At 39.5% G+C, this 25,278-nt stretch overlaps 1 protein-coding gene across 2 annotated transcripts in view; it reads right to left on the bottom strand.

Annotated features, from left to right (window-relative positions):
* LOC111158329 (F-box and leucine rich repeat protein 4) overlaps positions 1-25,278 on the bottom strand; it is an 84,248-nt gene that overhangs the window by 984 nt on the left and 57,986 nt on the right. The window contains exons 7-8 of one of the 2 annotated variants that reach the window (XM_022520305.1): positions 13,933-14,004; positions 9,646-9,958 (exon numbers count right to left, since the gene is read on the bottom strand). In XM_022520305.1, coding sequence (XP_022376013.1) covers positions 9,646-9,958; positions 13,933-14,004 — 385 coding nt within the window. The remainder of the gene's footprint in view (positions 1-9,645; positions 9,959-13,932; positions 14,005-25,278) is intronic. The other variant, XM_022520306.1, reaches the window with a different exon arrangement.

Raw genomic sequence — 25,278 nt, 5'->3', positions numbered from 1 at the left:
CTGGTAAGTTTGACAGTAAGCGGTGGGTATAAAATGGCATTACTAGAAGTCAGATGATGGATGCTGGGTACCGTGTAGCCCATGCTAAATGTGAAGACACTATGGGACGTTTGGAGAGCAGCTCAATTACATACATTATGAAAACACCTGCTACCTAGCAGGTACTCAGTAAATACCAAATACCATTAGGCTTTAGGATATCTGTTATAAAAAAACAAAACAACAACAACCTTACTTTAACTACAGGTTTTCTAGGGAGAAAAAAAAATCACAATCCTATCACATAGTTAATCTATGCCTTTTTCCCTTTAAGAAATCCTTTGACTCCCCTCCCTGCCATGGGCTCTATAAGTGGTAACTATACGGCTCTCTTGACTGTGGCTGGCCCCTGGATTCTCCTGGGAATTCAGAATGGGAATTCAGTAAAGCCTTCAGTGTCCATAGACCTCTCCAACTAAAGACAAGAAAAACTGGTTGGGGCTGTTATATTTAGCCATGTGTACCAAGATAGAGATGGCCAGCGTGACAAGGAAAGAACAAGGCAAAGCCAAAGGGAGAAGCAGACACAAAAGGGTCTGTGAGTGTACAGGGGCAGAGTGGGGAGGGGGCCGGTGCCTGGGCATGAAGGACAGGAAAAGAAAGAAAAAGGAAAAAAAAAACAGCTTTCTTGCCTTTTGATGGTTTTCCAGTCTTTCCCAAGGTTTGACCATAGCTAGCTCCTACCTAGGGATCGCAGAGAGACACCTCTATCTTCATAATCATTTCCTTTCCCTTACATGTATGTTAGCTTGAGCTGTTTCTGTTGCACAAGCTCAGAGAACCTCAGCTGAGACCCCCGGCTACATGGTGTTTTTCACCCACCCATTTTCTATTTGGTCATTAGAATCTGAGTCTCCCAATAAATCAGAAGACCTAATAAGAGAATGTCAGGGAAGGCAGTCGGGAGACTGAAAATTGATGTAGGCTAGGGTGTCCTGTCTTGTGCCACGGACGCTCTGCACTTCTCTTTCCTTATCCACTTACGACACAGCTATGTTCTCAGCTCACTCCTTCAGGGCTGGGGCCACATCTCTCTTGTTCGCTGACCCATCTCCAGTGTTGGCAACAGTGCCTGACACGGTATATGCTCAATAAGTGTATAATAAATGAGAGAATGAAGGCTGGTGTTTAATTTCCCAATACCATCACCCCGGTTTAGACCCTTACTAGATGGATTACAGCAGCTAATCTCCCTGATTCTGATCTCCTCCCTCTTCAATTCACCTACCACTTGTTTCTAGATTAATATCCCCCAAAAGCTCTAAATATATCACTCATGCCCTGAATTAAAACCTGATAATAGCTCTTCCTTGTTTAATTCTTTGCAGATTCCTCATCCTGGTGTTCAAAACTCTCGGTGAAAGCCTCCATTATACTAATGTTCTAAGTCAAATTAGATTTGACTATTCTCTGAAGATACTCTGTATTTTTAACTCCAATGCTTTTGTTTCATGCTATTCATTCTACTTAAAATGCTCCCCCCCATTTCCTATTCACTTTTCAAGGATACATTTCAAATACCTATTAACCTTTTTAATTAAACTTTTTCTTATTTCTCTAATCATATGTACTCTCCTTTCTTTGAACCCCCAAATGGCCTTGTTTCTGACATGCATTTAAGTTATTTATATATTGTTTTACTTTTTTTTTTTTGGCCAGGTTATAAACTCTCTGAAGGTAGGAACTATATCTTACTCAGCTTTGTACTGATCAGTAAGCATTTTCGGTATGCAGAAGGTATGCCACTTAACGTTCATATGTGCCAGTTACAAAATGATAAAATAATCACTATCAGCTTGGGGTTTAACTAAGAAGCTGTTTTTTTGTTTGTTTGTTTGTTTGTTTGTTTTTTAGTAGATTCAAACATTTAATGATAAAAGGAAACCATAAATCAATAAAAATGAAAATACAGCATAGTGGTTTAGGAGCATAAACTTTGATTCAAATTCATATGTCCTTACTAGCCATGAGATCCTGGGCAAATCACACAAATTGTTTCAACCTGTTTCCACTTCTGTGGCTATAAAATACCTCTTACAGTTGTTGTGAGGGTTAAATCAGTTAATATATGATCACAATAGTATAAACCACAGAGTGCACTGTTGTTAACATAATTATTAATTATTATTATCGATATTTTTACTGTGTCCTTCATATTTGAAATAAGATGTCCAAATACATTTACATGTATGGCCCTCTTTCAGCTATAATTTGTTTTGGGCTGATAATGATACTTCCTTGCTCTTCTTTTCTGAGTACAGTTGACATACAATGTTACATTAACTCCAAGTGTACCAGGTAGTGATTCAACCAGTTTATACATTATGCTATGTTCACCACAGGTGTAGCTACCATTTGTCAACATACAAGGCTATTAATATCATCAACTATATTCCCTATGCTATGCCTTTTAGTCCCCTGACTCACATATTCCATTTTGCCCATCCCTCCACCACCCTTTCCTCTGACAACCATCAGTCTGATCTCTATAGGTCTGATTCGGCTTTTTGTTTATTCATTTCCTGTTGTTGTTTTAAGATTCCACTTATGAGTGAAATAATGTTACTTATCTTTCTCAGTGTGACATGTCACTTAGCATAATACCCTCCATGTTTCATAAATGGCACAACTGCATCCTTTTCATGGCTGTGTAATATTCCGTGGTTTATCGCTATACCACATTTGGTTCATCCATTTTTTATTTATAGACACTTAGGTTGCTTCTGTATCTTGGCTACAATACATAATGCTACATAAATATGGGGGTGCATATATCGTCTTGAATCTGTGGTTTTGAGTAAACACCAAGTAGTGGAATTGCTGGAACATACAGTAATTTTATTTGTAATTTTTTAAGGCACTTCCATACTGTCTTCCACAGTGGTTGTACCCATTTACATCCCCACCAACAGTGCACGAGGGTTCCTTTATCTCCACATCCTCACTAGCATTTCTTTCTTGTGTTTTTTATTTTAGCCATCCTAGTAAGTGTAAGGTGGTATCCCATTGTGGTTTTGATTTACATTTCCCTGATGATTAGTGTTGTTGAATACCTTTCATATGTCTATTTGCTATCTGCATGTCTTCTTTGGAAAAATGTCAATTCAGGTCCTCTACCTATTTTTTAATTGTATTGCTTCTTTGGCATTGTTAAGTTCTTTATATATTTTAGATATTAACTCCTTACAGGATAAATCATTTGCAAATAACTTCTCCCATTCAGTAGGTTCCTTTGGTTTATTTTGCTGTGCAAAAGCTTTTTACTTTGATGTAGTTCCAACAGTTTATTTTTGTTTTTGTTTCCCTTGTTTCCCTTGCCTTAGGAGACATATCGAGAAAAATCTTGCTACAGCTGATGTTAGAGAAATTATTGCCTGTGGTTTCTTCTAGGATTTTTGTGATTTCAGGTTTCACGTTTAGCTCTGTCATCCGTTTGGGTTTATTTTTGTGTAGGGTATATAAGGTGGGCCATTATTACATTGAGGTTATGTTTCCCACTTTATTATTATTATTTTGTTGAAGTTTATTCCACTTTGTTGAGTTCTTATCATGAATAAATGTTGAATTTTATCAAATGCTTCTTCTGCTTCTACTGAGATAATCAGATGACTTTTTAGCCATTTCTTCTAGGATGTCCAGTTTGTTGGCCATATAAGTTTTCAAAGTATTCTATTTGTATTTCTGGTGTGTCAGTTATTACTTCTCCGCTCTTATTTCTGATTTTGAGTTCTTTCTCTTTTATTTTTGGTGAGTCTGGCTATGGGTTAATTGATTTATCTTTTCAAGGAATCAGCTCTTGGTTTTATTGATTTTTTTCTACACTTTTTTTTTTTTTTGTCTCCATATCACTTATTTCTGCTCTGATCCTTCTATTAACCTTGGATTTTGTTTGTTCTTCTTTTTCTAGTTCCTTTAGGTGTAAGGTCATATTATTTGAGATTTGTTTCTTGAGGTAGACCTGTATCACTATAATTTCCCTTTGAACTGCTTTTGCTATGTCCCAAAGATTTTGGACCATAGGTTTTTGTTTTCATTTTTCTCCATTTTTAAAAAATTTCTTTTGATTGCTTCATTGACCCATTCATTGGTTGTTTACTATCATGCTGTTTAGTCTTCAGGTGTTTACATCTTTTTTAGTTTTTTTCTTGTGACTTACTTCTAAGTTTTCTTTCTTGTGATTTATTTCTAGTTTCACACTGTTGTGACTAGAAAAGATGGAAAACATGCATGGTATGACTTTAATCTTCTCAAATTTATTGAGGCTTGTTTTGTGGCCTAATATGTGATCAATTCTGGAGAATGTTCCATGTGCAATCAAAAAAAAAATACATTCTGTTGTTTTCAGAAGGAATGTTCTCTATACATCTGTTATGTCCATCTAGTCCAATGTGTCATTCAAAGACATTATTTCCTTGCTGACTTTCTGCCTTGATGATCTATCACTGATGTAAGCAGAATGTTAAGGTCCACTACTACTGCTGTATAACCGTCAATTTCTCTCTTTACATCCACTAATGCTTGTTCTATGTATTTAGGTGCTCCAGTGTTGGGAGCATAGATATTTACGAGTGTTACATTTTCTTGTTGGATTTATCCCTTTCTCATTATGGGATGCCCTTCTCTGTCTCTTATTATAGTTATTGTTTTAAAGTACATTTTGTCTGATATAAGTATTACTACCCCCTCTCTTTCTTTTTTTCCCACTTCCATTTGCATGGTGAATGTTTCTCCATCCCATCACTTTCAGTGTGTTCCTCTTCAGGTCTGAGGTGAGTGAGTCTCTTGTAGATGAGATAAAGATGAGGTGGGTTTTTTGTTTGTTCGTTTGTTTGTTTTCAAATCCATTCTGCCACCCCATGTCTTCTGATTGGAGCATTTTGGCCAATTACATTTAAAGTAATTATTGATAGGCATGTACTTATTGCCATTTTATTATCTGTTTTCTGGTTGTTTTTGTAGTTCTCCTCTATTCCTTTCTTCTTTTGCTCTCTTTCCTTATGATTGATGCGTTTCTATAGTGTTACATTTTTTGTTTGTTTGTTTGTTTTCTCTCTTTTTGCATATCTATTATAGGTTTGGGTTTGTGGTTACCATGAGGTTCATAAATACCATCCTAAGTGTATAGCAATCTATATTAATTTCATGATCTTTAAGTTCAAACACATTCTAAAAACAAAACAGAAAAAGAAAAAAATACCCTTTTCCCCCCCTTCATGTTTTATGAATATGTTGTGCTACCTTACATCATTTTATTCATAATTTTCTAATCTCTAATTATGGCCATTTCTTTGCCCCTAAATAAGTCCCTTTAACATTTCTTGTAAGTCTGGTTTAGTTGTGATAAACTCCTTTATTTTTTGTCTGGGAAACTCTATCTCTCCCTTAAATCTGAATGACCACCTTTCTTAGTAGCGTATTTTTGGTTATAGGTGTTTCCCTTGCAGCACTTTGAAGGTATCATGCCATTCTCTTCTGGCCTGCAAAGTTTCTGCTGAGTAATCAGCTCATAGTCTTATAGGTTTTCCCTTGTAGGCAACTTTTTGTCTTTCTTTTGCTTTTAAGATTATATCTTTATTGTTAACCTTCGACATTTTAATTATTATGTGTTGTAGTGTGGACCTCCTTGGGTTCATCTCGTTTAGAATGTTCTTTGATGTGGATGTCTACTTCCTTCCCTAGGCTTTGGAAATTTTCAGCTATTATTTCTTCAGGTAAGTTTTTTTTTTCTTATCCCTTTTTCTCTCTTCTGGGACCCCTATACAGCAAATGTTTGTGTGCTTGATGTTGTCCAAGAGATCACTTAATCTATCCCCATTTAAAAAAATTATTTTCTCTTTCCAATGTTCATTTTGGGTGCTTTCCATTACCCTGTCTTCCAGATCTCTAATAAATTCTTCTGCGTCTGCTAATCTGTTGATTCCCTCTAGTATGTTTTTTACTTCAGTGATTGTAGTCTTCAACCCTGACTGTTCTTTTTTATATTCTGTATCTCTTTATTGATGGTCTCACTGGGTTCTTCCACTCTTCTTTCCAGCCTGGTTATCTTTATGATCATTACTTTACATTCTTTTTCAGGCATATTATTTATTCCTGTTCCGTTTAGTTCTGAGTTTTGTTTTGTTTTTTTCTTACTCCTTCTTTGGAGCATATGTCTCTGTCTCCCCATTTTGCTTGACCTTCTGTGTTTGTTTCTATGGATGAGACTGAATAGCTATTTCTCCTAAATTTGAAGGAATGGGCTTGTGTTGGTCATTCCCTATATAGACTGTATGCTTGATGATTTTTGCTGGTTGGCTGGAGCTATGGCTGGTATGGGCTGGAGGGGTGGGGGTCCTGGTACCTTCTACATAGTAAGTGCCCTGTCGGGATAGCTAAAACTGAGGTGGATGCAGGCCAGGGTGCCCCAGGGTTCTATGTGCTGAGGGCACCCTAGCAGGACAGCTGAAGCTGAAATGGGTGCAAGCCAGGGTGTCCCAGTGTGCTTTGTGTAGGGGGTGCCCTGGCTGAGTGGCTGGAACTGATGCAGTTGCAGGCCAGGAGGTCCCTGAGCTCTCTACACAGAAGGTACCCTAGCAGGATAGCTGAAACTAAAGTGGGTGCAAGCCAGGGAGATACGGGGCTCCACACACAGAAGGCATCTTGGAAGGACAGCTGAAGCAGAAATGGATATAAACTGGGAGTGTTCTTGGATTCTCCACACAGAGGGTGCCTTGAATGGCGGCTGCAGTTGAGATGGAGAACAGGCTGGGAGGTTCTGTGGCATCCCACGCAGGGGGCATCTTGGCAGGACAACTGAAGCTAAAATGTGGTCCCTGGGCTCTTCACAAAAAACATGCCCTCGCAGGATGGCTGAAACTGAACTGGGTGCAAGTTGGGTTGTCCCGTGGTGTTCCATGGAGTAGGTGCCCTGGCTGGGTGGCTGGAGCTGACACTGGCAAGGGTGGCAGTGTTCTGGGGTGCTCCACCCAGGGGGTCCTGGGCTGAAATCAATGCAGGCATGGGCCTAAGGCACCTGGGGTGCTCCACACAGGAGGGACCCTGGCAGACTGTTTGGATCTGAAGCAGACGTCAGCCAAGATGGTCTGAAGCACTCTGCACTGGGGGTGTCCTAGCAAGTCACCTGAAGCCGAAGCAGTGTGGGCCTTTTGGGGTATTTTGCACCTGTGTCACCTTGGTGTGAAGGCTAGGGCTGTAGTTAGAACCAACCAGGTGTGTCCTGGTTTGCACCACTTTGTGATTGCCTTGGTGGGACAGCTGGGGCTGGTGTGAGCTAAGGGCCCAGGGATCACTGAGGTACCAGGCTCGTTAGGGTGCCCAGACTGTGCAGTGGTCTGTGCTTTCAAGGTGGAGGGGAGTGCAGACCATGTCCATCAGCCCCGCCCACTCTGAGAGCATCCTAGCAGCTCCTCCCACTGTTTGATGGACTTCTAGCACCAACTCTTTTATATACTAGCTGCTCTTTCAGATCATGGCTTCCTGGGGAAAGAAAATAATAATAATAGAAGACGAAGAAGAAAAGAAAAAATGAGAAAAGCAAAAAAGATAAAAATGAAAACAAAAACAGAAACAAACAAGACACACACAAAAAAATCCCACAGCTTATTTTCTATGTCCTAGTGCCACTGTCCCCAAAGGGGACTTGTGGACCCTGGTCTCACTGAGGTCACAGCTTCACTGTGATGACTGGGAACTGTGGTTTCCAGATCCTGCTGGGGTCTAGGCTTTTTTGGGGGGTGGGGTAGGAACATAAACCGTGTTGTTCTCCAGTCTCTCCTACCCAGAGAGTAAGCCCCCAGCGCCAATGCAGTTTGGCAGGGTTCCCAGTGTTGTCTTTTTTGTATGCTCGTTGCTCTTCTATACTGAGGCTTTCTTTCTCTGCCCAAGGACAGAGAGATCTGGTCCCCATCCCTCAGTACTCTCCCCTGGCACTGCTGTTGGCATTGTCAGGGCTGGGGGGGTGGGATTCCCTCCATAACTGTGTTTCAATTGTTGTTGCAAAGGCAGAAGATGTTCAGTCAGCCTTCAGCTCTTCTGCAGGATGAACTGTTCTATAAACAGGTATAAACGGGTGTGTTCCATAGAGGTAAGTTCAGGGTCTGCCTATGTTGCCATCTTGGACTGGAACCTTCCATACTTCCTTGCTCTTACATTTAGGAAAGTTACAAATGTTTTCAAAAAGAAGCCATTATACTTCTTACCTATTTTTCTTCTATGTCTCTGTCAAGTAATTCATCCATTAGTTGGCCAAAGTTAGGCCACTGGACCACCTACCCCATTGTTCACCACATCTGTGCTTTTGTTTTAGATCCGTGTTACCAACTATCTTTGTGGTTCTGTAGCATCTCTTTCAGACGCTGGCTACTCTTCATCTCTACTGGATGAGGTTTTGAGGGGGAGGGTTGTAAGACAGGTATTAACCAACAATCCCACCAATCCTCTGAAGCAAAGCCTAATGTGATTAGCAATCCAATTTTAAAGGCCCTGGGCACCACTCCTCATTCTCTCTCATGTTCTTGAACTTCCCCAAATACTTCTCTTACAAAAGGTCTAGACTAATTCAAGGTGGAACGTAGGTAGGAAGGAAAAGAAAGCAGCAAGAAAATCAGTTGTGGTGGGATGGAAAAAAAGTGCTCACTATGCTGGGGCCCAAAACTTGGCATTTGAACTACTGTTCTGCCATATACTGACTGCCGGGCTCCAGTCCCCTTCTATGAAAAACAATGATAGCCGATTCCCTGAGCTAGGAAGAATAAAGTACAACATAGATGAAGTAGCCCAAGCTGTACACGCAACAGGCAAGAATTTCTTCCTAAATTTTTAGGCAAGAATTTCTGTCTAAAAGTAGCTTGAATAAGTAACATGCAACCTGGACTGTGAGTTTTCAAGGAAACCAAACTCAGAAGCTGAAAATCTTCAGGTTTTCCTGTCGTTGAATGTTTAATAAACGGGAAAGGATATAATTAGCATTTCATGGGCTAACCTACTAATACTCACAGATTACTAGAGAACACAGTACGAGTGCTATGTGAGTCCCAAAGCACCAACTGTAGGGGCAATTATAACTCTGGTGTTGCCAGCAACACCTCACAGGGCTCCCGCTGACGGACTGCAGTAAGGACACAAGGAATCCCAGAACTGGGAAGGGTTTTTCAATAGATCTTCACTGGGGCAGAACTATTCCTAAAATCTAGAATGATCAGGAATGAAGATTTGGCAATATTCCTTAATAACGAGTTTAACATCAAGAAGCTTTATGCATGTGTGTGTGTGTGTGTGTATAATTCATTATAAAAGTGGATTAATTTCTTCTCTGTCCTTAATAAAAATGGAGAACATAGCTCATATAAATTCTCACTCTTCTCACTAGACCAAGAATTAGTGTTTGTTTATAAGAGCTTTCTGCTAGATTCAACTACAAAATTCTGTTATTTTCCTTACTCTTTTACCCATTATTCTCGGTATCAATTAGCCTATCTTGCACCTCCTCGAACCAAGCAGCCTTATCAGGACAACATTTTACTGTATCCAAGAAGTGTTTTTTGTTTTGTTCTTTCCTTGCAACAAGTCATGTCATGGCTTTAAAACAAATCTCTACTGCACCCTTACCTAATATGTCCAGTTGCCGTAATCTGCTACAATTACATGCCAGCTCTTCGATGTCTGTGTCGCACACAGACCTGTTAGCGGTGAGGAAGAGTTTTTGCAAGTTGGGGAGCTGGCGTGCCAGTCTGGCAAAGCACCCGGTGCTGCTCTGCAGCGTGGGGCACCAGCCCAGGTCGAGCTCCTCCAGAAGTGGGCAGCCAGACGCCAGCTCCGCAATCCCGTTCTCGGTGATGTTCTTGCATCTCCACAGGTCCAGTGTTCGGAGTTTTTTACACTTGGCTCCTATCATGCTGGCTATCACGTCATAGTCTTCAATCTGGAAAGCAAATCATTCCAGTCTCTTACGTGTTGTGCTCAGAAATACAAACTGTGTAGAGGGAGTTAAAACACTCTTTTTATTTAAGTTAAAACAGTATTAATCATCTCCTATTGTCTGCTTCCACGTAAACAGACCCACATTCTTGATAATACAGATCTACCCACTCGTCTCACGGATCTGCCACTGTCTCATGAAACAGCAAGAACCATCACCTACTTAAAAATCCATTTAACAGAACTCCAGACAGGGGACTTCATGAATGAAATCCCAAAGCAGTATGAAACCCTCATAAAGAATGTGAGGATTTTGTGTTGTTCTGAATGCCTTCCATTCTGACCTCGCTGCCGCTTCTCATCGATGGGGCCAAGTTTCTTCTCTTTTATACATAATTCATCAGCTTTGGTGGGTAGAGAAGATCGCCCCGACAAAGCTGTGCACTTCGCCAGGCTCTGAAATAGTATGTGAATATGCTGAGAGTACTAATAATGATACTGGTGTGGAGTCAAATGAGGTATTTGGGGACTGGATATACAGCACAAAAATAACTTAGATCATCATATGCTAGTGTCACTTACCGCAGGTGTCCACTAGTTTACTTCCTGATCACAGGCTACTCCCCGACCAGATGAGGATTAAACATTTCAGTTCATGGGCTTTATACGCTTTAATAATGTTTGTTTCAACAGGTTTCTTTTAAGACTTCCATTTGTTTTAGAATCAGGTACCAAAATGATCACCAGAAGTCAAAAGGAAACAAAAGAGCTACCACTTCCAATTATTATTTACTTTTGCTCATTTGTTTATTCCTTTTTTCAACTACCATGTGCCAGCATCATTCCAGAGGCTAGGAACAACAGGGAACAAGAATACAAAGACTTTGTTCACATTTTTTGGGAAAAGACCGTACAGACAAATGAGCAAAATAAATTCAGAGAGTGATAAGTGGTGTGAAAATAATAAAATAGGGTGATCAGCCTGTCAGGTGCTCGGTGTAAGTTGTGGTGGAAGGAGGGAAGAAGGGAGGGAGGGAGGGAATGGTGATTGCTGGGATTTCCAGGAATGAACCCAGTGCATTCAAGGAACAGATATAGGACCGGATGTGGCCCAAGGTGAGTGACGAGACCTAAGGGGAGTAAGGAGAGAGGCCGCGAGGGCAGAGAGCTATGCAGGGGCCAGGCCATTAAGCCAAGGAATCAATGGAGGGTTTGAAACAAATACGATCTACATTAAAAGAAAAATTCCTCTGGTTTCTGTCTGGAAGATGGTCTATGGTGGGTAAGAACAGAGAGGAAGCCCAGTTGCATGAGCTTGTAGAAACAAAGGCTTGGATTGAGCTTACAGCAATGGAACTGGAGAAATGGACAGATTTGGGGATATGTTTTGAGTCTGAACTAAGGCCTGATGGCTTAGGTGTAGTAGACATGATGATTTTGAAGGTTCTGGTCTTCAGAACTGTGTGTGGGAGAATTACGCAGGAGACCATGAGAAACAGATTTGGGCGGGGGGCAATATAACTACTTAAGTAGGTGTACCCACACTATACAAACCTGTAGCTTCGAAAATTAGTGCAATTAACTTCTTACAAAGAAGTAACTTTAAAACTTTCCAAAACCCATGATTCTGATTGTTATTATTTTGATGGTCAAAACTAAAATCGGTCATCTTGTTCTCTGGTCAATCGACAGAAAGAAACTGAAATAAACATGGTATTAAAGTGTCAACAAAGATCCATCCGTGTTACTGTTCTGGTGACCCCTGGACCTGCTGTGAAACGCGAACAGTATTTCTATGACAGGTGCAAATGTTTCAGCCACAACATCAGTAATGGGATCAGCAGTATTAGCAGTATTTCTGAACTTCAATGTCAAGTCCTTAAAACTTAATTTCCCAGAATACAAATATCAACAGCAACCATATTTTACTGATAACTACATACTTTAATTTAAAAATAGCCTACTGGGGTGCCTGGGTGGCACAGTCAGTTAAGCATCCGACTCTTGGTTTCATCTCAGGGTCGTGGGATTGAGCCCCATGCTGGACTCCACACTGAGCATGGGGTCTGCTAAAGTTGTTTCTCCCTCTCTTTCTGCTTTTCCCAGCCTTGCTCACGCGCTCTCTCTCAAATTAATAAATCTTTTAAAAAATTGAATAAATATAAATAGCCCATTTATCATAATGCCTAAGAAAAGTCATGCTTTAAGGAGCATTTTCTACAGTATATCACATATTAGTAGAAGTAATATGGAACTGTGGGTTCGAAGTTGGAAAACACGGGCTTACAGAAAGGCACACACTTTCTTTGTTGCAGGACATACCACTGAAAGCTCCAGGAAGAAGACAGAGTAGCATCATTTCCTAATTTTGGCCAGGAATCTCTATGTCACTCTTCCCCAATACACTGTCCCCCAATTCCTTAACTGAATATCTTTCAGGACTAATATTCCCTGGGTCAACTTGAAAATGCTGACTTAAAACACACCTCATTCTACCAACAAATGTATATAATCCCTAATTTAATGTGTCTGTGGTCAGAGGCCTGCTTTTCTAGAGGACATTGCTCCAGTTTAAGGGGAGGTAAGTAACAGGCAGAAAAAAGTACCTCTAGCCAAGATTAAACAGGGCACTCACCAGTTTAAAGATGACAGGCTAGCAACAAGCAAAGAGCCAAGTGGCAGTAAGTGGCTGGTCTGTTGTCACAGACAGAGCCATCACATGTCACTGGGCCTATCCAGAAGTGTCTTCACAGGGACTCAAGAGAAGCCCATGAAATGGTTTACTAAGGTAAATATTTGATCAAAAGTAAGGAAAGCCTAATACTGTGTTAGTGGGCTCCCAAGATTGTTTCCAGAGACCGGGGTCAGTCAGAGCCCATACGTGGGGTTTAATCAGGCCTAACCACCAGGATGGCTCTCACATGGGGATATGGACATAGACAAGTGGCCATAACAGGCCTCTCTACCCTATATTGCCAAATCTTGGGGCAGCTCTGAAGCCATCATTGAGCTCTAAAAGGTATTCACATGGGATTTCTTTCAGATTGAATCCAAGCCTAGGACCTCAGGAGAACTTCTCTGATCTTGTAACCATCCTGCTAATAACTCAGGTCTTCCTAGTAAGTGGACACAAAACTGGAATGGTTTGGAATCTCCTGAATTTGTTTTGCAAGGGGGAGGTATGAAAGTAAAGAGGGATGGACTGCTCCGCAGTCAGTTGTCTTGGGAGATGTACTTGCTCTGAGTGTGCACACAAACACCACGACTTTTACTGTCCCTTGAGTCTCAGTAGTATTCACAAGCCACATTACTCAGATGGAAAAAATTTAACTCATTCCAAGAAATCTTTCAGTGGCACATAAAATCATAATTTTAAATCTGGAAGGACTTTAAAGACTGTCTAGTCTAATAGTCCTTATGCTTTTGGATTTAATGGACCCGTAACATTTCAAAAAAATCTGAGTTCTAACATAGGGTGCCCATCTTTTTTCTCTTAACCAATAAGGACAATAAAACAAACACACACCAAAAACAACAGCCAAAACAAACAAAACAAAACAAAAAAAACCCTACCTAAATCATTAGCATTTCCAGGAAATAATTTCAGAACTTAAAAACTAAAATTAGCTTTGTGACAAACTTACTGCGCTACTGGCGTGTGGGTATGACTGATCTCTTATTTTGTAAAGAGATCCAGAGAGGTAAATAGCTCGTCTGAAATAACACCTGGCTTGAGGCAGAACCAAACTCTTTTCAACCACGCACACTTCTTCCCTTGCTCTCATAGATAAATAGTGTCAATGTTTCGAAGACATACTCTCCAATTTAAGAAAAATGTTTGAAAGCGGGGGACACCGTAGTTCACCGTAAGTCTGAAAAGCTGCAGGTGCACGGGGAGTGGGCGGGTCAGGATGCCACTAGCCCACGGGAAGAGAAAGAGAACAAGCGAGGGAGGAGAAAGAATTTTCAAATACTCACCATTACACAGCTGCCCAAACTCAGGTGCTGAAGCTCTGAACAGAAGTTCAAAATGCTGAGCAGCGCTGTTTGCTGCCATCGGGGACCGCATTGGCGGCAAATATGGAAAGTGAGAGAAAGTGAAACAAAGAGAAGAGGTCAATTAGACGTTAGAGGCTGTCACTGCTTTTCTTGAAATAGAGCTCGCAACCCAGGTTACAGACACCACAAATACCGTTTAATGAGTCCCCAGGTGCTCCCACCATTGATTGGCTTGAAGTCAAGGTAATCATTACCAGTTTCCATGTGAGTCCCCATTTCATATATGGTTTTGCATGTCCTACTGATACCTATATTTCCTGTGACCTCTCGGCCCATTTCCCAAAGGTAAGCAATTGGAAAGTCTGGTTAAGACTGAACAATAAGACAAGATAACAGCCCCTCCCTCCAAAAAAAAAAAAAAAAAAGAGGTGGGGGAAAAAAAAAGCCAAAACCCAGAGAGGGCTGGTGACACTCTTAAGAACAGCGGCAGCTCTGACATTCACCGACCAGCGGCCGCCTGATGGAGCTGCCAATAGAGTCACCCCAAATCAGGATCGAGCCGGTGACTTTAATGTCAAAGGATTCTCTCTGCTGACAACGACACCAACAGCCATTGAGCACCTGTCACTAGCAACACGCTGACGGGAACATACATAATGTGCACATTCTAGTCATGTTCCTGCCATTTAAGCCCATTTATTTAGTGCAATGAAAACGGTCTCACCACTAAAGAAACCCAAACGTATGCCGGACTGCTACACAAGCACAGGGCCTAAGATCTCTCTAGTCCTAACTCCCTTTGATGAAATGCCTGCCATGAAACATTAAAGAAACAAATAATGCAAAGCATTCAAATTTCACTGGAAATTTAGTTTTTTTTTTTAATTCCATAAATTAAGGGGAAAAAAAAAACCTACTCAAACTTGTGAGGCAAAATTTCTTTCCAGACATTTTAACTCAATTCTATCTAGTTAAATGACAAGTGTTCAGAAAAGTGTCAGTCGGGGAAAGGATAAAGAATGTGTCAATGCCAACACAAAACACGAGTTCAAACCCAGATAAGATTCTCATTGAGAAAATAATAACTATTTCAGATAAAATAAACTTAGATAACGCAAAAATAAAATAATAGGCCCAGAACAAAACTAGACTTAAGACTAATTGTGTCACTGTCGGGTATTTCTTTAAATTTAAGCAAAAAAAAAAAAAAAAAAAAAAAAAGTTTATATTGATTTTACGATTTTATGTTTAAGTTTCAAGACCACTTATATTTATAAGACAATCCCATGTAGCTTTCAGAAAGTTGGCATTAGAAGAGCTCTATGAAGATTAGTTAATTTTCAGATTCTTTATAGTACTTAGCTATTTTAACTTACTAATAGATGGGAAAACATCATTAGGTTTGTTTTGTTAAAATACCAGATCCTGGGGCACCTAGGTGGTTCAGTCGTTAAGCATCTGCCTTTGGCTCAGATCATGATCCCAGGGTCCTAGGATGGAGCCCCACATCAGGCTCCCTGCTCATGGGGAAGCCTGCTTCTCCCTTTCCCACTCCCTCTGCTTGTATTCCCTCTCTCACTGTCTCTGTCAAAAAAATAAATAACATCTTCAAAAAAAAAAAAAATACCAGATCCTTATGATAAGGTTGTTTGAAAGATTTTCCCACGAGCAAGATCCAGAACATAATAGAGAATTTTAAGAGAGAAATCCACATATTTTCACGGATTAGGAATCATTAAAAAAAATACACTCACTTCGTTCAAGGAACTTGCTGGTAATTTGTTTTAAACTATTACAGCGGTAAATATCAGGTATACAGACAAGTCCAGAATCCAAGATAATGAACACCCATGTAGCTGCAACTCAGATTTACCAAATCTTAACATTTTGCTCTCTTTGCTTACTCTTCTGTATTTGTGAATCCCTCCAACCATTCACTACTTCCTTAGAAGTAACCTTTACCACGACTTGGTGTTTAAAAACATGCTTAAAAATTATGATATTATACATATGGATCCATAAACAGAATACTGTTTACATGGTTTTCATATAAAGGATGTTATATAAATACGCATATACTTTTGCATCTTCCTCAAAAGTGCTTGTGAGGAATTTGTTCATGTTGATACAGCTTTAGTTCACTGACTTTTTAACTGTTGTATCCTATTTCATTATGTAAATATATTACAACATATACTCTCATTTAATGAATATTTAGTTTATAAGTTTTAGCATAACGAAGAATGTTAAAATAACCATTCTTATATGTGCTTCCTTGTACATTTTCTAGAAGAGTTTTTCTCTAGAGCACATACCAGAGGAAGAATTTCTAGATTTTTAGTATGCTTTCACTATATTAGATTTTGCAAAATAGCCTTCCCAAGTGCCTACATCAATTAATGCTACCATCAGCAATAAAAGAGTACTGGGTCCCCACATCTTTGCCAACACAGTCTTTTCATCCTTTTTAACGTCCACTATCTGATGAGCATGGAACGGTATAATATGCATTCATATGATTACTAGTGAGGTTGAAGATCTTTTCCTATGTTAATGGGCCACTCATATTTCCTGACCCATAAATTGCTTAATCATATCCTTTGCTGATTTTTTCCATTAGGTTCTTTCTTCCTTCTTGACTTGTAAGAATTTTTTTCTATGCTGGATACCAATCTTTGTTAGCTATATCCATTACAAGTATTTTCTCTAAATGTGAGACTTGTCTTCTGCTTTGTTTATAGAAGCTTCTGAGACACGAATTTTTTTTAAAGACTTTATTTATTTGACAGAGAGAGAGAGAGAGAGAGAGAGAGAGCACAGCAGGGGGAGTAGCATGCAGAGGGAGAGGGAGAAGCAGGCTCCCCACAGAGCAAGGGGAGGCTGATGTGGGACTCAATCCCAGGACCCCAGGATCATGACCTGAGCCAAGTGAGCCACCCGGGCACCCATGAGATATGAAATTTTAAATTTTAATAGAGTCACATCAATCTTTCTCCTTTATGTTTGTATTTTGTTCTCTTTTATAAAGAGTCCCTCTTTGATGGGCACCTAGGTGGCTCAGTCAGTTAAGAGTCACTCTTTATCCAAGGAAGATATTCTTCTTCTTTTTAAATGACAGCATTGAAGTTTTTCTTTACACTTAGGTTTTTAACCAAACTGTAATGGATTTTTATATATGGCAGGATATCAAACTTCATTTTTTTTCCTTAAGAATAACCACTTTTCCTGGTTCAACTTATTGAAGATTCTACCTTATTTATAAACCTATTTGTGGTGTCTTCTGTTATATTTCAAGTTTCTATATATATATGAGTCAATTTCTGGATCATTTTGTTCCTCTTGTCTATTTGCCTCTCCCTGCACCAACACTTCAGTCTTAATTATTATACTTTGTAATAAGTCTGTAAAGGTGGTAAGGCAAACACCTCCTCATTTTTCAAAACTCTTAACTGTTCCCAGTCCTTTGCTCTTCCCTAGGAATTTCTGAATCACCTTAAAGATTTTAGTTTACCTTTTTAAAAGTACTACAGAAAGATAAGTTTTTATTTCTTTCTTCCCCCATGGTCATTATAGTTGATCCTTGAAGAATATCAGCATTAGGGGTGCTGACTCCTGCACCGTCAAAAATCCATAAGTATAATTTTTGACTCCCTCAAGTCTTAACTACTACTAGCCTACAGTTAACTAGAAGCCATACCAAAAACATAGTCAGCTAACACACATTTTATATGCTGTATTATATGCTGTATTTTTATAATAAAGCAAGCTAGACATAGGAAAACGTTATTAAGAAAATCACAAGGAAGAGAAAACGCATGTAGAGTACTATATTTACTGAAAAATAGAGTACTGTATTTATTGAAAAAGTATAGAACTATATTTATTTAAAAATATCTGCTCACAAGTCGGCCCAAGTTCTTAAAGGGTCAACTGTATTTAACTTATTGGCAGTTTATCAATTTCTGTGTCATAACTGTTGATTATATCTGATAACTTCTCACTGAATTTTTCTTCTTGTTGAAGAATATTCTTAATAATTCTTTTAGAAAAATCTTTGGTAGAATCTTAACAACAACACACATTTATAGAGTAGTTATTAACATGTCAGGTACTGCTAAAAATTATATATATATATTAGTCCTCACAACAACCCCATACACTCATTTACTCACTTAATAAACATTTATTCAATGTCTACTCTGTATTACGCACTGTACAGACACTTGGGATGTATCAGTAAACACAGCAGATAATAACCTATAAGGTAGATACTACTATTCCCATTTATTTACTTATGTATAAAGATTTTATTTATTTGAGAGAAAGAGAGAGAGCATGAGCGGAGCAGGGGGGGCAGAGGAAGAGGTACAAGCAGACTCCCTGCTGAGCAGGGAGCCCAACTCCTGTGATCTTGACCTGAGCCAAAGTCAGATGCTTAAGGGACTGAGCCACCCAGGTGCTCCTATTCCCATTTATTAACAGATAAGGAATGTGAGTCAGAGAAAGTTAAATACCTTATTTAGTCTTTATATTTTCTCTCAATCTTGAATGAAAATTTAGCCAGGCAAAAAATTTTAGGATCACAGCTACCTTCTTCCATCACTTTGAAAGTGTTACTCCATACCTATTAGCCTCTATTATTTTGGTAAGTTTACTGTCACTCTAATTCCCTTCCTCTGTAGGTAATAAGACCTTTTTTCTAGTAGCTCTTATCCTTTTATCTCATATTTTGCAATTTCATCACAATGTATCTAAAGATTTATTTTCACTTATTCTGTTTTGGTTTCCTGAATGAACATCTGATTCAAAGATTTGTATCTTTCATTATGGAAGATGAAGATTCTTTTTTTTTTTTTTAAAGATTTTATTTATTTATTTGACAGACAGAGATCACAAGTAGGCAGAGAGGCAGGCAGAGAGAGAGAAGGAAGCAGGCTCCCTGCTGAGCAGAGAGCCCGATGCGGGGCTCCATCCCAGGACCCTGAGATCATGACCTGAGCCGAAGGCAGAGGCTTTAACCCACTGAGCCACCCAGGTGCCCCGGAAGATGAAGATTCTTAATAACTTTCTCTCCACATATTGCTTCTCTACATTTGTTTCTTCTTTTTTTCCTTCTGGAACTCCTACTAATGAACACTGGAATCTCCCAAGCCCAGTGCCCAGAGTAGTTTAAAAAATATGTCCACAAACTGTTCCATACTTCTTCCTTCCAGAAATGGAGCTTAGTTCTTCTCCTATAAGAGGGTGCTGGGCTTAGTGACTTACTTCCAAAAAAAAGAACATAGCAGGAGTGATGGTATGTTAGGTTATTGTGATGGTTAACTTACATGTCAACTTGACAGGGCCACAGGGTACCCAGGTATTCAGTCAAACATTATTCTGGGTGTTTCTGAGAGGATGGTTTGGGATGAGATTAACATTCAAATCAGTAGACAGAACAAAAGGCTGGCTGTCCTCCACGTTAAGAGAATTCTTCCTGCCTGATGGCTTTCGACCAGGGCATCAGCTTATTCCTGACTTCAGATCGACACTGAAACATCAACTCTTCCTGGGTCTCAAGTTTTCCAACTTTCAGACCGAGAACATTGGCTCTCCTCATTTTCAGGCCATTGAACTTGGACTAAACTACACCACTGGCTCTCCTGCATCTCCAGTTTGCTCACTCACCCTGTGGGCCTTCTGACTTGCCAGCCTCCATAATTATGTGAGCCAGTTCCTCAGAATAAAGCTACACACACACCCTCTTATTTCTGTTTCTTTGGAGAACTCTAATACAGTTATAAAAGGGCTATGGCTCCTCTTGGTTCTGCCTTCCCCTGCTGCTCACTCAGGAAAAGCCAGCTGCCATGTCACAAGGACACTCGGAAAGCCTACGGAGAAGCCCACGTAGAGAGCAACAGAGGCCTCTGGCCAACAACTAACAAGGAAGTCTGCTGACAGCCACGTGTGTAAGTCTGGAAGCTGGACCTCCAGCTGCAGTCAAGCTCTGAGATGACTGCAACCCTGTTAGAGACCCTGGCCCAAAACTCTCTGTCCAAACAGCTCCCAGATTCCCGACCTACAGAAGCTGTGTGACATCATGAGTGTCAGCTATTTTAAGCCACTCAGTCTGGTAATCTATGTGCAGTAACAAATAAATAATATAGTAGCTGGCATATACAGTAGACACAATATATATTAAGTTAATGAATGGGATTATTATGAGGATTAACTGAGGTGTGTGTGTATGTGTGTGTGTGTGTGTGTGTGTGTGTATTTTATACATACAAACTACATGCAGTGATGCCTGACATTCATACAAAGCTTTAACAAGTTTAAGTGCATTCCTAAAAACCTCTTCTAATTCAGCAATTCTATCTTTTGTGTCCAATGTAGAATTTAATCAATTTTTATTACAATAACTATCATTTATTTCCTAGATTTCTAACTAGTTCCTTTCTACAACTGCTTGGTCTTGCTGTTTCAGTGTGTTCCATAATTTCTTATTCCATTTTAAAAGATGCTTTCAGAGGGCGCCTGGGTGGCTCAGTGGGTTAATCCTCTGCCTTTAGCTCAGGTCATGATCTCAGGGTCCTGGGATCAAGCCCCACATCGGGCTCTCTGCTCGGCAGGGAGCCTGCATCCCCCTCTTTCTTTGCCTGCCTCTCTGCCTACTTGTAGTCTCTGTCTGTCAAATAAATAAATAAAATCTTTTTCTAAAAAAAGAGGCTTTCATTTACGTCTTTGAACTCCCGTTTCCTGACCTCATGACAATGGTCTTGTAGATTGGCCCCATCCAGAACCACCAGTTCTACTGAAAGGGCGGTGGACCTGCTCTGCAGCAGTCCTGGGGCGACTGCAGAATCAGGAGAGGCTTGGCTCAGTTCTGACCACGAGGTCCAGCGGATCCCAGGTCACTGGATCCTTTTTGGTGCATGGGCCCAGGCCTGAATCCCTCCTTTCTCTAAGATTTCCATCTAATCCCTGGGGTGGCTTGGACAGCCATCTAACCCAGTCACCTAGCCCTGACTATTCCCATGTTGGGATAATATGATTCTCTTGATAAAGTTGGAGAAGAATTCCTGTAAATCAGTATTTCTAATTAAAATTAAGAGTAAGGAAAAAATTTATGGCTAGGAATACCATATTAACCTGTCTGGACTGTTCCTCAGAGGAGCCGTATCTATTGCTTACTGTCCAGCTTAAAGATTATAACTTTGAGGCATAGACGACACACTTTTGAATTAAAATTCTCATAATTATATATCTAGAAAACATTTTCTGTAACGGCAGATGCATTCTGGAGGAATCCCAAGCCACAGAAGTGGAATTCATGGCACACCGTACTTATTCATGCACAGATTTTACAATAACTTATACAGTCTGTGCATTAAATTGGGAATTAAAAATTCATTTAATAGTAAAGAGAACCCTTATTTTCATTCCCCGCCTTAAAGAAGGAACACAGAATAAAAGAGATTTATGCTGAATGATACCACCCAACTTTGCTAAATAAGAGATGGGAGATGAAATGCCGAGACCGCCGTACAAGGGGATGGAGGAGATGGCCACGGGAAACAAGGATGACCCTGGGAGAGACGCTGTGAGGAATGCAATGAGGAGTCAAATAGAGATAAACAAAAGGGCTGACAGGCAGCACTGAGGTGGACAGGGACAAGTTTAGTTTCATGACTTTCTCCAGCAGAGCTCATAAGGAGCCAGAGACTGCGGGAGTACCCAGGTTTGGAGAAGACAACAATAGTTTGCGATCTAAGTCCAATTAACCAATTTCCTCCTAGAATATCTTTAGGATATTCTTTCTCTATGCTGTTGGTATTCAGAATTAAAGAAGTGCTAGTGATGCTGAAGCAAAGAGGGGAAACTAAAGAGAAATGAACTCTTTGTTTCCAGATATAGAAGGGCCTGACTTGGGGGAATTACAGACTCAATGATTCAGAGCAGGAGTTCATAAACTATTGCCCACAGGCCAAATCCAGCCTACAGCCTGCTTCTGTAAATAAAGTTTTATTGGAACAAAGGCACACCCAATCCTCTATATATTATCTATGGCTGTTTTTACATTATAACAGCAGGGCTGAGTAGTTGTGACAGAGATCATATGGCCTACAATACGTTTAACGTATTTACTGTCTGGGCCTTCATGAAAAAAGCTTGCCCACCCCTACTTAAGAGTTAACAATTCTACCATAATGAGTACTTGCGGCACTTCTACACATCTAGAACACACAAATGGATGGATTATACCTACATTATCAAATGTGCTATGAAAAAGGAATTCAGAAATAAAAAGTGAAAAATTGTATGAATCTCTTAAGGTATCAGGTCCCCAAGTCCACAAACTCTGCTGGTTAGTTCTATAAAATTCAACAGAAGCACCAGAGTAGCACTATAAAATTAAAATACAATTTAAACAGTTATCAGCTTTAATAATGCAGGACAGCAGATTCATTTTCAATTGAGTCTGTAATTTTTAAATAAAGGCCCAACCTTATTTAAGTCACCATGGAAAGGAATTCACTAAGGAGTGACTGGATCCATGTTAATTTATCCGACAGAATTATCAAAACATCCCCTAGGTGAATGCTGGTATCTGGTAGTACAATATATGCTCCTAAAGAAAGAATCCTTTTGCTTTCCACCTAAAATCTACCTACTAACCCTGTTCAAAAGCTTCAAAATCCAATGGATAACTATATGTTACAGAGAATTATTAATGCTTCTCCTTGTTACACAGAAATTTATTAAGAGGTAAAAGAAGGAATTGAAATTTTCAGTTTTTTCTAAGAAATACTACCCATAAACTACATAACTATCCATCCTCCAGACTTCTAAAGTGCTAAGCAAAAATACTTAATAAGATCATAACTGATGTTTATTATACTCACATATAAGTTTTAGACAGTCCAGATTTATGGCTTAATAGAATTATATTTATGCATACCATGTACATTTTATAATACAGTGGGACATTGTTTAATCAATGTGTGCAGTACGGTGTTCACATTTTATATTAATACAGGTTTATAGTTGTTATAACTAGTTTATGACCTTTGTTGCTCAGTTAAAATTAACTGTTAGTTATCTTTAATAAAGAATGCAACCCTTAAATATAACATTCTTAATATAGGAAGATAGGATTCCAAATCAGTATTCTCCACTCTAAAAAATGATTCCTAGAAAACATTCTAAAGGAACATTGTAAGTTTATATATTACAGACTTATATTAGCTAAAATATAGAGACTAGTGACATCACCTGATCACAAACAAATGTACTTTCACTGATCATTATATTTCAAACACATCAGAACAATATCTACAACTAAAGAGATGGGATTTTAAAAAAGTATATTCACTATGTGAAAATTTATAGATTAGCATAAAAATACCACCAAAGAAATCCAAAGAACACAATCAATCAGCAGAATTTTAAAATACACCTATAGGTATGGGAGCCCCTGGCTGTTTTAGTTGGTAGAGCATGGGACTCTTGATCTCTAGGTAATGAGTTCGAGCACCATATTGAGCATTGAGATTACTTAAAAAAAAAAGAAAATACACATATATGTATGAATCTTTCTCTAATTTTAATTTTTTTTTTTGCCCCAGTGTTCCAATCTCAATAAATTTGAGAAAGGGGAATATAGAATAAAAGAAGTATTTTGTGGAACACCTGAGCGGCTCAGTCTGTTAAGCATTTGCCTTCAGCTCGGGTCATGAATACAGGGTTCTGGGATCGAGTCCCACATCAGGCTCCTTGCTCAGTGAGGAGTCTGCTTCTCCCTCTACCTGCTGCTCAGCCTACTTGTGCTCTCTCTCTGACAAATAGATACATAAAATCTTAAAAAAAAAAAGTATTTTGAGACCTGTTTAAAGTACCCGCAACTATCTATATGTAGAAATAATCAGCATTCTAGAATATTTAAATTCAATTACTTTACAGAGCTTTGCTATGAACCATCTACTACAAATTGTTATTTTTTTATACAGTTTAAATATACAATATGGTATAGGTTATATAATGATACATAATCACAACTGAATATAAGAATATGTTCCAATAATTTGTTAAATTTCCAAAGTCAAAGTGTGTGATAGAACAAAATCGTAGGCTAAATCACACATGTTGGCCCTGCCTCATTCAGAAGCTATCTTCACCACTGTAGTGGATCTCTTCCATAATCATACAGCTGAATACAGTTCTGCTCACAGACTAAACTGACCAATTTCCATATCAACCCATCATGGATGATGGCAGAGATCTGCAGTCACAAATTCACGGCAGTTTCCACACCAGCTGGACTTGATAGTAACCTTACTGACTACATTAAAAAAAGAATGTTTCAATCAGAGGGGTAAGGGCTGGACGGTAAAGAAGCACGTAAGAGGAGCCTGAGGCCTACGTTGGTTGACACTGTCCATTTAAAGAGAGCGCACTAGTCCAAAGACTTAATCTGTTCTCTTTCCTGTTCAGATGAAAGTGTCCACCTGTTCTGTGCTAATGCCCTCAATCATTTAAGTCGCATAACTCCCAGTGTTCTCATTCTAAACTCACCAAAGAAGTCTGATAACTATAATTTGGTTTCCTCTGTGATATGCCAACAGGGAGAGAATGTGCTAATCAGCTGTCTCTAATGAATGATGTCCTTGCCAGGTAGACTTCTCACACCTGACTTACCGGTGGCTAATAATGAGTCTGATCCCCAAGAGATGACACTGCCCCCCACATCCCACCTCACCGCACTTCACAGGGCTTCTTGGCCCTAAATGAACACCTGACCCTGAACGAACCACAGCCACATACACTCAACCCCACCAAAAGCCTCATATTCCCACTGGAACTTTTGTAAAGCCTATCAAGATAAAAAGAAGTACAGATACATTCTTGCCTGGAGACATATAGTAAAGACTTTAAAAGTTGCTGACTTTTAGTATAGGATAGCAAGTTAAATATACTAAAAGTTATTAAAATTCTTAACTCTTAATTCTGTTTAAGAATGGGGGCACCTGGGTGGCTCCATCGGTTAAGCATCTGCCTCTGGCTTGGGTCGTGATCTTGGGGTCCTGGGATCGAGACCTGCGTTGGGCTCCCTACTCAGCAGGGACTCTGCTTGTCCCTCTTCCTCTGCCCCTTGCTCCCATTTGTATTCTCTCTCTCGCTCTCACTCTCTCAAATAAATAAAGTCTTGAAAAAAAAATTCTGTTTCAGAACAAAGTAATTACTAATATCCTTTCGTTTTGTATGTTACCTAGCCAAATTAATCTGTCTGAAGTGGACTGCATTTAAGTAGCAGTTAGCCAATGACCGCCTGCATCAGTCAATGTA

Source organism: Enhydra lutris, unplaced genomic scaffold (assembly GCF_002288905.1).
Source record: "Enhydra lutris kenyoni isolate GAN:26980312 unplaced genomic scaffold, ASM228890v2 scaffoldscaffold58, whole genome shotgun sequence".
In the NCBI taxonomy this organism is placed as follows: domain Eukaryota; kingdom Metazoa; phylum Chordata; class Mammalia; order Carnivora; family Mustelidae; genus Enhydra; species Enhydra lutris.
The sequence above is the reverse complement of the archived record's forward strand: the minus strand, read 5'-3'. Positions and strand labels throughout refer to the sequence as shown.